This window comes from Carassius gibelio, chromosome B8 (genome assembly GCF_023724105.1).
Source record: "Carassius gibelio isolate Cgi1373 ecotype wild population from Czech Republic chromosome B8, carGib1.2-hapl.c, whole genome shotgun sequence".
NCBI lineage: Eukaryota > Metazoa > Chordata > Actinopteri > Cypriniformes > Cyprinidae > Carassius > Carassius gibelio.
The window spans coordinates 12,285,184-12,298,735 of NC_068403.1; the positions used below are offsets into that span (position 1 = coordinate 12,285,184).

The 13,552-nt window shown below is 36.8% G+C and overlaps 2 protein-coding genes across 4 annotated transcripts; both read right to left on the reverse strand.

Annotated features, from left to right (window-relative positions):
- Positions 1-943: 943 nt before the first annotated feature.
- Positions 944-6,248, reverse strand: lrif1 (ligand dependent nuclear receptor interacting factor 1). Of its 2 annotated transcripts, none has more exons than XM_052563675.1 (4): positions 6,190-6,248; positions 3,208-4,882; positions 2,873-3,106; positions 944-2,282 (listed from the first exon to the last, which is right to left on the reverse strand). In XM_052563675.1, exons 1-4 carry the CDS (start codon positions 6,207-6,209, stop codon positions 1,437-1,439), a joined length of 2,775 nt encoding a protein of 924 aa, XP_052419635.1. In that variant the 5' UTR covers positions 6,210-6,248; the 3' UTR covers positions 944-1,436. The 2 variants fall into 2 exon arrangements, with proteins under 2 accessions (XP_052419635.1, XP_052419636.1); XM_052563676.1 differs by lacking the exon at positions 6,190-6,248 and adding an exon at positions 5,598-5,763.
- A 320-nt stretch (positions 6,249-6,568) lies between these two features.
- On the reverse strand, positions 6,569-12,966 carry apex2 (APEX nuclease (apurinic/apyrimidinic endonuclease) 2). Of its 2 annotated transcripts, none has more exons than XM_052563677.1 (6): positions 12,762-12,966; positions 12,572-12,655; positions 12,240-12,420; positions 12,020-12,163; positions 11,875-11,944; positions 6,569-7,774 (listed from the first exon to the last, which is right to left on the reverse strand). In XM_052563677.1, the coding sequence occupies exons 1-6, from the start codon at positions 12,874-12,876 to the stop codon at positions 6,677-6,679; spliced, it is 1,692 nt and encodes a 563-aa protein (XP_052419637.1). In that variant the 5' UTR covers positions 12,877-12,966; the 3' UTR covers positions 6,569-6,676. The 2 variants fall into 2 exon arrangements, with proteins under 2 accessions (XP_052419637.1, XP_052419638.1); XM_052563678.1 differs by having other exon boundaries at positions 12,541-12,655; positions 12,762-12,788.
- Between the last annotated feature and the right edge of the window lie 586 nt (positions 12,967-13,552).

Sequence of the window (13,552 nt, forward strand, 5' to 3'; positions counted from 1 at the left end):
AAAAATTTAGTCATGGTTTAAACCTGACTGGCACCTGAACATTTTCCTTCATAGTTTATTTATGCTATAGGGCAGCCACCACAGTTACAGTCAGAGCTGGGTAGATTACTTATGAATTGTAATCAGTTACTGATTAAAGATTACATGACAAAATTTGTAGTCAGTAATATAATCTCTTAGATTACACATTACCTCGCTGTTGGTGTTTGCTAGTAAAACTGAATAGAACTTATAATTACTTAGAATTAAGTAAATTTAGAAAACAGCTACACTACAAAAAACAATATTGAAACTCAATATTGACAAAAATATTGAGAAATTCACAGCAATATCACTGCCAGGTTAAATATTGAATCTAATAAAACACTAGAAGTGCATATGAATGCATCAATGAAAAAAAAAAAGCTACATTGCAAACACAAATTTTGAAAAAGACAAAAAAAGGAAATTTAGGAGAATAAATCAATTGTGAACAACTATTGTCTAAATAAAATGTAATCATGTAATCCATAAAAAAGTACCTAGTCTGATTACGAGTATTTTCAAAAGTAGTTTACTCTAATTACAAGTACTTGAGTTTTGGAATCTGATTACGTAATCCAGATTACATGTAATCCTTTAATATCCAGCTCTGGTTACAGTTGATTTTAATTTAAAAGTACCATTACTTATAACACAACAGGACCTTTGTTTCATCACAAATTGTGCTGTTATAACTACGAATAAAAGGTTAATGGCAAATCCAGTGTCTGACATACATTTTCAAATCATCTGCACCATCAAGAATCTGGCAACACTCCAGTATGTTTTTGTTACAAGCAGAATGACAACTGAACAAGAAGTTAAGAATTTAAAAAGTAAACAACTACAATTCTGAACGAAACAATTCTAAGAAATCTGAACCATGAAAACTCATAAAATTGAAGTTTAGCAAGATAACAAGCAATATTTTCATTAAGTTTAATAGACATGTATGACTATAAAAATGTAGCAATTCAACCAGTATGTTAAAATTATTTACAGTGTTCGAGTTCAAAATGTACCTCAAAATGCAAACAAGGTTCCCAAAAGTACATTGAATTATTAATTACATTTTTTATATATATTTTTTTATGAAATGAGGCTGTTACACCACAAATTGAACTACAGAAAACAAAGTCCTGATAAAGGCACATAAATTATACAAAGGTATAAAAAAATGATAAAATGGCATCTGCTTAATCGTACTAAAAACAACTATAAATAAGACAAACACCACAAAATGCTTAGGAAGCCAAAGACCGAATAAAAAATATGACACTGAGATCTGGTAAACTTTAAAAAGGTAAAACAGTTAGTAAATAAACATTGTGTACGAACTGTGTACATTTTTTCTTGGAAATTTCTTGGTGGTTCTCCCAGTCATATTCAGTCTATCATGCAGCGTACAGACATGACTAAATGTTCATACTCTGCATCCGCTCCAGCGCAGCCTCCTTCGCCTTCAGGAGATCCTTCAAACGTTCGATTCTCTCACGCCGTTTTATCTCCTCAGCATCCAGCGTCTCCAATGTGTACAGTGACTGTGTTGGAAATGTGTCTGTTTGGGGACCATGCTGTTTATTGGAGAATGAGATGCTGGGGTTGTCTGATGCTGCACCTGATGTAATATTCACTGAACTATTAGGTGAGATGTCATGTGATGTTTCACTAGTACAGCCTTCTAATGGAGTTTTGTTTTCAAGTGGATTTTTTGATGGGGTTTTCCCTGCTTTCTTAACAGGATCTTGATTTTTTAATTGGCAATTCTGAAGTTGGCGACTCTCTTCTGGGGTTATACTTGAGCATTTTTCTCTTGTCCCTTTGTGTGACTCATCAGCAGTACATGGATTCGCTCGGTCTTGTGAATGGAGGGATGAAGTGGCTTCTGCAGCCCCCAAAACAGTCCCACAAGGACAGGCCGTGCACACCTTAACTTTTTTAGAGCGTGGTGAGGTCTTCCTCGGAGAGGAAGGGGATAGGGTATGACTAGAAGTCTGTTTTGCATTTTGTTCAGTTAAAGGAGTAAAACAGCACGTGTTGCCAGTACAATCTGCTGGCATTTCAGATTGCATAAGAACTTTATCAACTGTAGATTCTGTTGGTGAACAAACCTCTTCTTGACGAGCTAGACTGCTTTCAGTGGGAACAACTGAACATTTAGAAGCAGGTGAAATGTTTGGATTATCTTGACTCCCATCCTGCTCCAGCTTTTTTCTTTTGACTGCAACGCCTTCATCCTCCTCCATTTTTGTGTAGGGAACCTAGCAATTGAACAAAGTGTCATGAAATGAATCAATGCTGTTACTCCTACAGTCGTAACTCCTCCAAAACAAGTGAAAGAAAATGGTTGACGTGATAATTTTTATTTATTAAAAAAAAAATTAAATAGCTTGTCCCAACAATTAAGTTATAATTTTCAGCTAGGAAAGAGAGAAACATGTTAGCATACAAAAAAACTAAAGCTATTTAGGTCATTAAATATTTACAATATAAATAGTACTAAAATAGTTCAAATATATATATAGTATTATAACATGGATTACAATTTTTAATTTAGCGTTTTTTCTTCTTTTTTTAAATTTCAAACATTTTATTTTTAAATTATTTTTTTTGTAGTTGTGTCTGTCCAGCTTTATTTATAATTTAGGTTCAATATTTTGAACTAATATTTATATTTGCATTCAATACAGCTTTATTTTAATTAAAAAAAAAAGTTTTTTAATAGTTTAAGTTAAACATAACAGTGATTTGGAAATGTATTAAAATAGCATCTGATAAACACTGATGTAGGAAATGTGTACATGCACGGTACGTTACAACACAATTTGGATACATTAATAATGTAACTTGCCTGCATCATTTGCTGTATTTTTGACTGCAACTTTGACTCCTGGATCACTTTACGAAGGCCATCTAATGTGCGTTTGTTTATGATAAGTTTCTCTGTCAGACGATCTGGCTTCACGGTCGGCTTTGGTCTTTGCAAGCAAATTTGTACATAAGAGGTGATGCCAAAATCTTTTCTTAGCTCATTGTCAGTCTTGGGTTGACTCCGTTGTTGATCAGAGGCTGGATTTTCATAGGCCTGCGACAGAAGAGAGAAGACTGCATTAAATGTCAGCCTATTGAAAGATGTTATTTCTAACTTATTACTAAAAAATATGATGTTTAAATTTGGTATATTACTTTTTCAGTATCATAAGTGGCTTGAACACAGGCATTCTGGGGTGCTTCCAAAACACTGGCAGTTTCAGCGAGAGCTGCATCATCTTGACATCTCATCTCAGGTGGACTCTGGACCCTCTCCAAGTCTTTATCTGCCTCCATATTCACGTTTTCAGAAAGACGGGTCAAGTTGCTTTCATCTCTTTCATTTCCCTCGATCTGCTCATCCATTTTATCACTCATTTTGGCCGAAGGATTATTTGGACCACCACCTTTTTCAATTTCTGCATGTGCCGGTTTTTCCCCTTCGTTCTGTGAGACAGGTTTTGTGTTCGTCTGTGTGTGTTGAACATCCTCCGATTTGTTCTGAGAGGCAGCTTTCTCCACTTTCTTACCAGCACGTGTCTCAGACTTGGGTGGAATGTATGACACAAATATTACATTAGAGTCTTCATCGCTCTCATCCACCTCAGTTTGACTCGGGGTAGGCAAATTTCCCGGGGCACCTCCCAGACACGTGGACGTTTCCTCATCATCATCACAGAGATCAATAATTTCACTTACATTTCTTTTTGGGTCTTGGTTAGAAGAGTTTGTCCCCAGAGCGGAGCTGGCAGGCAGGGCAGGAGAGGTGCTGACAACCCCTCTTTTCCCACCTTCGCTGATCATCACATCCTTGGCGATCTCTGAATTTTTCTTGGCCACAAAGTAGACTTTCCCGTTACACATGACCAGGGCATGGTCTTTGCCTGGGGTGATCTTTTCTTGGCTGGTCTGAGGTGGTGTGGGTTTGCTTGGCACAATTTCATTTGCCGTCCCAACTGAGTTGACATGCTTGACTGCTTTTATGTTGTCAGTGCTGACATTCGGTGTCATTACAGGTACAAGGCAAGGAGCGCATGCACCTGTTCCCTCCTGGACGACCCATTTTAAAGGAGGGTTCACTTCATTTGTTTTAGGAACGCAAACAGGTGTTTGCAAGTTTGTAGGGGGATTCTGTAACAAGGTCTTCTGTATTTGACTTGGCTTTGTAACCGAAACGACTTGCTGGTCAGGATTTAGCTTAACAGAGTTCACAGGGGAAACAAGCACAACCGTTGGTGGACCCTTTTGGAGGTTACCGGTGTTACTACTCACAGAGTTCATTATCCTGCATTTGATGGATTGTGGGAGCGCAGTGGCTGGCAGAGTCCTAACTTTCGCATTTGGAGGGATCTGCAGGAAATGACCGTTTGGGAGAACAGGTGATTTAACGGTAACAGGCAGCGCTTGGACTGCCACCATGCCCTGTCCATTGGGCTGAGGAGGTACCTGGACTGAATACTGGGAAAGTGATTGTGTTGAAAGTGGTGCATGCACAGGCTTTGGATTGTAAATAATGGGGTCATTAGTTCCACCATGTTGAGTTTTGACAGCGTTAGACACAGTTCTGACATGCGGAAGGGATTTTAGGACATACCGTCCATCTGCTAAGGGCTGAAGGGAAGGAAGCCGGATCGGTGTTTGATTTGAAGCAGCAGCAGATGGATTAACTGGTTTTGCATAGGCTTTCAGTTGTACATCAAGACTGTCTCTTTCAGTACTAAATTGTGTTTGATAAAACTGTCCATTTACTTTCTGGACAGGAATTAACTTCATGACGTTTTTCCCATCGGGTCCCACTGCAGGCATTGCTTGGTAATAGACTCCTGTTCCACTAAAAGATGAAGACAATTTGTTTTACACACACACAGTTAAACAGTTACCTAAAAATTCAATTTCAACTTTGATAATGATAAGAAATGTTTCTTGAGCACCAGATTATCATATTAGAATGATTCTGAATGATCATGCAACACTGATAACTGGAGTAACTGCTGGGAATGATTTACAATAAAATATGAAACAGTTATTTTTATATTGGATGAATACAGTATTACTGTTTCTACTGTATTATTATTATCATCAAATAAATACAGGATTGTAGATCATAATACTTATTCCAAAAACATTTTTAAAAATCTTACAGATCTCAAATTTGTGAATAATTTACGCTTATGGTTTATATTATTTAAAAAATGTTTACCTGTAGAATTCTCTATATTGACCATATGAATGCATGATTTCAATTAATGATAATAATAAAAAGATGAAGATTAAATGGAAGAAACACGACGTACTTCGTCAACTGTAAAACTGTAGACATTAAACATCTTCTGGATATTTATCACATCAATTACGTGCATCTTTGAATAAGGACAATCGAGTTTTTATTGATTTATTTTTCCAATGTGTTCAGTTTTGCACGTTTTCTGAGGTAACAAACGCTCGCGACAAGAAGTCACCAAAATATTCGCCATTTTGGACAAGCTTGCACGATCGAACACGAACACACACGGTTGTTAAAACGAAGACTCAGTTGATAAACTTACCTCTCCATCATGAATATCTGTAGGCATTACACCTCAAGAAATACCTTTTGTCTATGTTTTGGTCAGCGCATCGTTAAATTTAAGTCACTTGAATGCATCTCCCTTCACAGGATGTAATACTCAAACCGGAAATACGTTTATCAAAATAAAAGACAACCTGGGCCCTCTGAACCGTAAAAGGAAGGAAGAAAAAAGGAAGGAAGAAAAAAAGAAGGAAAGCTCAAGGAGAAACGAATGCACAAGACAAAAGAGAGAAAGGAGAAAAAATGTAATGAGAAAAAGGGAAAGAACTAAACGAGGCAGAGCAAAAGGGCTGAATAATGAATGAATAAATTAAGTAATGAAACGGAAAATAAAGATTTAAAGAAATTAAAGAAAAGGGCAAACTGAAATAGAACTAAAGAGATAAGCATAAGTGAAAAGAGCAAATAGGAGAAAGACAAAACAATAAAGAACACTAAATACATTTTGGGGAAAAATGAACAAAGGCAAAAGCAAAAAATATAAATATATGAATAAATGACTAATGCAAGATATTGTAAGACACAATATTATTTCTCAAATGTTTTACACTTAAACCACTTATACTTACCAGAACAACAAAACCTTCATATTAAGAATTCCTGCTCGCCTGACTAATTTTAAACTCTGTATTGTGTCATTCAGTGTCAAAACCAAATGTTAGAAAATTCCCTGGCTAAAATATTTGATTTGTTTACTAAAGATTTTTTTTTTTTTTTTACAGAGATTGGTATTTATATTAGCAAAATCTGCTGACTTTAATAAGCTTTATTGTATTTCATACCAATGGTGAGCGTTCAGAATTGGGTTTTTATTCACCCCCATGTGTTATCTGGTAAATTATCTTTAACGGTCAAAAACAAAAAAATGTGGGTAATTTTAAACCTTTAAAAAGGAATGTCTGAAAAACAAACAATGTTGAAGCTAGAAATGTATGATACTAAACCAAATTCATAAGAACATTATTTATTTATCCTTTAAAATTGTGTTACATATAAAACAAAAATATACAATCAAAACATGAAATGTACTGTATACATACAGATGACAGTGTGATCTTACTTCCCTTTATCTACCCAGGCAAAAAAATTACACCTGGCCTGAGGATTGGAGGCATGGCCTTGAGGACGAGCGCATACAAAAAACTGCCGGCCTAAATTAGGTCCTGCTTTTTTCACAGTCCGTAAGACACAGGGCTCATTGTGTGATTTACACAGTGGTGGTTGAGGAGGCCCATGCAAAACCGCTTTCCAAAAACCAGTGCATGGCCCCTTTTTACAGTCCTTTGACTTGACTATGGATGTCGATTCTGCTTCCACTTCATCCATATTTTCAGTCTCCATCTCGGTTACCAAAGAAAGATTGGTCTCAGTTTGCACATCGCTAGGGCAGCTTCTGACCTCACTCTCACTACCTGGGCTATCCTTAGAGGATTTTGTCTGTTTCGGGCTCAAGTTTACAATAGAAGAAATCGATGATGTTTGTTTAGGCTTAAAGAAAGCTAGAAGATTTCCTTTAGCATTGCCTTCAGTTTTCATCTGATTGCTTCTTTTGGCTTTGGATGCATTTGCATCTTTTTCTCTACATGAAGGTCTCTTCTTTGCAACACTGTTTCCCTGTCCTACAGGATTCAGGTTTTCCCGGATTTCCCCAGAATCCTGTGATCCAGGTAGACTCTCTTCAGAGACTTTAGAAAACCTCTCTTTCTCTGAAACTTTGACAAAGAAGCGTGAGAGTTTCTGCTGTCTGCCAATGAACTCTGGCATGTGACGTGTGCACAATGGTGGGCACTTGGGACTAGACCGGAGAGTACAGCTGAGCTGTGCCCATACGGGACAATGATCGGATCCCTCCACCTCCGGCATAATGTCTGCGCCCATAAAGACAGATTTCACCAGACAGTGGTCAGAAAAGATGTAGTCAATCCGTGTACCATAGTTGGTCTGCCTGGCCCCAGTAAGCGTGGACCAGCACGTGAAGGCATTGGAGCGCTTTGGGTGGAAATGGCGGAAGGAGTCAACAAACTTGCCACCAGAGGCAGGAATCTGGGAGATGTCTGTGAGGTCATCTTCAGTATTTCCATTTTCGGTCTTTTCTGTCTTTCCAAACAGAAAATGATCCAGCCACTTCCTCCCTGGATTATCTTCAAAGTTATCCTAAATGACAGAAGAGTAATAAGAGCAGACATGTGCTAGTATGCAACAACAGTTGCAACAAGACATTTATTTGGTTACCTAGTTTCTATTTCTAGTGTTTAACATTGGGTGACTCCACCCATAATTAAATCTTATTGGTCCGTTGGAAATACTGTTCCACATATAATTATATAAAAAGGTATTTCAGTGTCAAATCAAACAAATTTCAGAAACTTCCTCGGCTCAAATTTTAGAATTTTTTTTTCTGAAGAAAAACATTTATAGTGATGAAAGCCAAAATATTATATATAATGGATGAATATTTTCTGTGTAATCCACTATTTTGTAGAGGGGGGTCAAAATGGCAAATTACAAGGGAACTTTGGAAATCTTTGTTGCATATTGTGCCAATGGAGACCATTCAAAAATGGAGAAATTACACTTTTCACGTTTTTACTCCTAAATTTGCATGGCTGTAACTCAAGTATTTAAGAGCTTAATATCCTTTCAGATATTGGGTCTTAACAAACTTTCCTTTTGGCATCTTCATTAAGGCTTATATTGTTCAGCCACAGGTATATGGGCATCTCAGTGAGGCTCGATTTACACATTGTTGAATATTTTACCTATTTTTTTAGGGGTTGAAAACCAGGTGTTGGTCACTTTGAATACAGCTAATACTTACTGTATTTAAATCAGAAAGTCTAAAGAATAAGTAATTTTGAAAATAGGACTGTTTATATAGGTCTATTAATAGACTAATAGGTCTTGTTTGCTTCTATCAAAACAATTGTAATTGCTAAAGTCAACAGATTTTTACTAACAAACTTACTAAGCTTGGTGTACAAATAACATTATGATGCTGCCATCTTTCTGAAGTCAGATTTACCCCCTTGCAATTTCCCTCTAAAAAATAGTGGATTACTCTGTAAATATTCATCCATGACATTTAATATTTGGCCTTTCATCACTATATATGTCTGTTTTTTCTATAGAAAAAAAAAATTAGCAAAAAAATAAAAAATTCATAAAATTCTTTTGTTTAAAGGGGGGGTGAAATGCTATTTCATGCATACTGAGTTTTTTACACTGTTAAAGAGTTGGATTCCCATGCTAAACATGGACAAAGTTTCAAAAATTAAGTTGTACATTTGAAGGAGTATTTTTGTTCCAAAAATACTCCTTCCGGTTTGTCACAAGTTTCGGAAAGTTTTTTTCGAGTATGGCTCTGTGTGACGTTAGATGGAGCGGAATTTCCTTATATGGGTCCTGACGCACTTCTGCCGGAAGAGCGTGCGCTCCCGTATAGCAGAGCACTGAGCACAGACATTCACTGATCAGAGCGATTCACTGATCAGAGCAAGAGCGTCGCGAAAAGTCACAAAAGAAGTGTGTTTTTGGTTGCCAGGGCAAGACAACCCTGCACAGATTACCAAAAAAAAAACAGCATTAAGGGACCAGTGGATGGAGTTTATTTTTACAGAGCATCAACGGAGTTGTGCAAGTGTTTTTGTTTGTTCCCTGCATTTCAAAGATGTTTGTTCACAAGGCCCAGTTTGACGACGGATTTGCACATCGTTTATTTCTTAAGTATGATGCAATCCCAAGGAAAAAGGGTCACGATCGTGTGTTGGAACCGCAGGCGGTGAGTAAAACTGCTTCAAATATCTCTGCTTACTTGTTAGTGCGTCCCCTCCCATGCCAGAGACCCGGGTTCGAGCCCCGCTCGGAGCGAGTCGTTGCTACTGCTGCTTTCGTTCAGTTTCAGCCTCTGGATCTGATTCTGGATCATAAATAAATGGCTGAATCTGACTGTAAGCCATGGTTTGTTTTGGATGATGGGTTTTCCCTCACGGTACTTTCACAGCTTCCACATGCTCTCAACGCAAAAGCCTATTCGCGCTCGTGATTCTTTAGCTCCGCCCACACGTCACGCCTCCAGTCGGTCGTGTTTTTCCGGCAAAAATTGGTACAGACTATCTTTCTCATATGAATATAATAAAACTAAAGACTTTTTGGATTTATGAAGGATGCAGTACTACTCTATAGGTACTCAAGATTAACAGGATATTGAGTGAAAACTAGCATTTCACCCCCCCTTTAAGCTATCAGACCACATTGTTTGTTAAGCAAACCACAGCAAAATCATTATTTTCTACATCTAATCAACATCTTTAAATCAATACTTTTAAATTTCCTCCAACTTTTTTTTATTTGATTCTGATATAGAACCTCACTTTGATCTTCTGAGACGGACAATACACACACCCAGTGTATTAACATACAGACATTGGTTTCCAAATCTCATTGAGAGAATATGTGGGAAAACGTCTCTCTCACCTATGCATTAGTTCCTTTTCATTCGCTTCCTTCCCTTCCCTCAGCGCAGCCAGAATGGTCAATACAATAGTATAATATAATGTTCTACATCAGTGCAAGTATTATTTACAGTCATGTTTGGTATCCTTTGAACTGTCTCTATGCGTCTTGTACAATGGTCATGATCTTACAAGTAGACTAAAAGGTAATAGAGATCATGAGTTTAGAGATAAGTTAATTACTGTCGAGGGTGTGTCATTTCCCAGTGCATTTCAAGCAAATTACTATATGTGCCCAAATGGTGCTAACACATCTAGGCCCTTATCAATCCAAATTCTAATTGTTAGTTCTTGTCTCCATTTGGAGGATGTTTGTCTTGATCTGCAGTACTTAAGGAAATTTTGCAAGAGGATCAGGCGATTCTGTAGCCTGAAGAGTCCATAGCGTGGAGTGTGTCCATACTACGTATTTTCTAAAGTCAGCTATGCATCTTTTACTCATAGATTTATTTTTCAGAGTCTGGTGTCTTGTACTGATTATCTTTAAACTGACTATGTATTTGACATAATACATTTTATCTTAATAATAAATTGCTACATTTGAATCGATTCCATTTAATCTAAAATTATTAACTCTACTAGATTTTGTTGATTCCTTTTAACCACATTTCTGCATCAGATTAGTAACATTAAAATCCAGTTGAGATGGAGCACAGAGCACGCCAACTGGATTTTTAGAGATCCGGCTAACACCTGGTATTACTTTGTGTACTTAGACTGTAAGGGCTTGAAGGGAATTTACATTTAGGTCAACTGGATGTTGTTCGACCATCCTAAATAAGATGAGCCTAACCTCTGTTTATTGTAATATTATTCAAGCTAAGTGTACATGGGAAACCAAGCATGGCATGGCTATACCCAAGCCACTATCAGGGAAAGTAATGTTGGTCGGTTTATAAATATACTGTAGTAGTGGTTGTGACATCTGACTAGAGATAATGTTGGTTTATTCAAGTGTGTTCAGATCTATGGGGACTAAATAAAAGTAATTTTAGAACGAGCAAGCATAGGAGAGGCCATCTAAAATATTAGTCAATTACCTCTGTCTAAAAACCAAGACTGTCAAGTACGTGACCGTGAGGTATGCCAGCGGCCAATCCAAGATCTCTGAGCGACATGAAAATGCAAATGATTGAGTTCAATAAGATTAAAGAGCTAAACAGAATAATCAGACAGCTAGACAAATTATCCTATGAAGGACCAATAATAATTGGCATTCTAACCTGAATTTGAGTTCATAATAAAATGAAAAGACCGAACATGAAGGAAAACTTCATTTACCATTGGATACCTTTGCGTGGACCTCACAATTTTCAGAGCTTCTTGGGTTTGTAGTGCTTTCCCTTATTAAAGATGTTCATTACACTGAACCACTGAGCCCCTTTAATGTTTTGGTCTGATTTTCAAATGCTTTTTTACTTCAAATCACAATTTGTAACCTCTTGATTTATCTCATTGCTGGTTAGTTCAGTTAATGGTGTATAACTCTTAAGGATTTTAAGATTGAAAGATTAAAAAGTAAAAAAGAATGGGCAAAATACATTCGCAACTAGCATTACTAGGAAATTGGGCCCTGTTGCACTTTATTAATCAGCAAACATATTCTAAGTGTTTGTGACGGTGTTCCATTATACAGTGCATTTTTGCTTTTACTGCTTCTACTTTTATAAATTGTCACCCGTAGCCAACTGGAGTTAACAGAAATCTTGAAATAATGATGGAGGAACACGTTAAAGGACTTACCACATCATCTGGGTCACAGTGGTCTATGGGTCGATGAGAAGTGTTAACATCTCCCAATACAATCACGTGACTGAAGAGTGACAGAGGAATGGGTTAATCAAGCAAATAAACATCTTAGCTCTTTTTTGTAAGATCTCTCTCTCACCTCCCTGAGCTCAAGATGGCTTCAGCTCTGCATTGGAGGAGATGGTAAAACTGGAGCTTGTATTGTTTTCTCTCAGGTTTGTCTGGATCAGCTCGTGGACAATAAACATTGATAACGGTCAGCTTCTGTGGTCCATCTTTGCCACTGAGAATAATAAAACAATTATGTGAAAACAACATTCACAACATGTTAGGCTTACCAGTAAATGTCCAAAACGTACATGAAGTGATGCTGGGTGATGACAGCCCTTCCTTCATTGTCCAGCGCCAGAAGCTCCTCACTAGACAACTCAACCTGGTCACCATAGCAACCAACAGCCTCTCCCTGATTGGCCAACAGACCTGTCAATCCTTCCTCAGCCAGGAATGGAGTAGCGGTATCCTTACAGTAGGTCGCTACACCTGGTCATGGAGAAAATCAGGTTGCTCATTGCAGACGGTGAATGAAAGGCTACATTTATTAAAAAAAAACCATGAATCCGGTGTTAAGAACATTTCAGTTTATATTTAAAGTCACTTCACTGTCGTTGAATGGTTCTGTAGGCTGCTTTACCCGAGTATCCACTTCGTCCTCGGCTAAAACTAAAGTATGAATTGTAGCCATCAACAATTGCTGTCTTCTCATCCAACAGGTCACCTGAAAAAAAGTATGCTGATGAGTTATTAAATTGTTAAAAAAATAGGGCACATGTGTTTTATCTACCGATTCAAAGTCCCGCGTTTCTTTAAAACACATAACTTACGGGTAACTTTAGTCTCTTGGACGCAGATTATATCTGCATCGAATGAATCCAAAATTTTCTTGATGCCATTTTTAAACGTTCGTATGCCGTTTATATTCCAAGTTACAATCTTCATGATTATCTGTCACACAATGTCGGACGATTCAAGCTGAATGCATGTGTGAAGTAACTTTTCTGACCTTTCTTTTTGTCCGTCTCAAAGGTTTTCAAATTAAAAGTCTTCACGCCTGCTTTTATACAAAATACTATTGGTCTAAATGTTATTAGACTACTATGGCCCTGTAACCAGTATGTAATTTCCATTATGCATTGTAGTATCTTGTATAATTCATTTTAAAGATTAAGGTGTTTTTGTTGTTGTTGTTGTTGTTGTTGTTGTACAGAACCACTTTTAAAAGAAACAAATCAAGAAGCCACAAGTACATTTGAGAACCACAATACATTCCTGTAGAAATGTTTAAATACAAACATTTTTATTAGAGTTATAACTCATCCCCATTCTGTCTAATCTCTGATGTTTCTGAAATTTTGGATAAATTAAAATACATTTAAAATGGATAAAATATGTATATGTAGATTCCTTAAAATGTTCATCAAAATACCATTTCATATTACAAAATAAAATTAGTTAAATGTTTTGTTTTTTTTATCTACTGAGATATATATATATATAAATCATTGGTCTGTTCATGGTGCCTTTAGTTATTTTAAATAAATAGTAGCTCATATAGTATATTCATTATTTAACTGTTTTTTTTTTTTTAAGATATAGAATAGATTGCAAGAAAATA

What these genes read in the sequence shown, in the direction of transcription:
- lrif1 (XM_052563675.1), bottom strand. Translation starts at nt 6,209, where the DNA reads ATGAAGGTTTTGTTGTTCTG. An exon ending in CCACTTATGATACTGAAAAA is followed by an intron (nt 3,107 to 3,207) that starts GTAATATACCAA and finishes CTTCTGTCGCAG; the next exon opens with GCCTATGAAAATCCAGCCTC. An exon ending in AAATACAGCAAATGATGCAG is followed by an intron (nt 2,283 to 2,872) that starts GCAAGTTACATT and finishes TTCAATTGCTAG; the next exon opens with GTTCCCTACACAAAAATGGA.
- apex2 (XM_052563677.1), bottom strand. Translation starts at nt 12,876, where the DNA reads ATGAAGATTGTAACTTGGAATATAAACGGCATACGAACGTTTAAAAAT. An exon ending in ATCACCCAGCATCACTTCAT is followed by an intron (nt 12,164 to 12,239) that starts GTACGTTTTGGA and finishes TATTATTCTCAG; the next exon opens with TGGCAAAGATGGACCACAGA. An exon ending in GCCATCTTGAGCTCAGGGAG is followed by an intron (nt 11,945 to 12,019) that starts GTGAGAGAGAGA and finishes GTCACTCTTCAG; the next exon opens with TCACGTGATTGTATTGGGAG.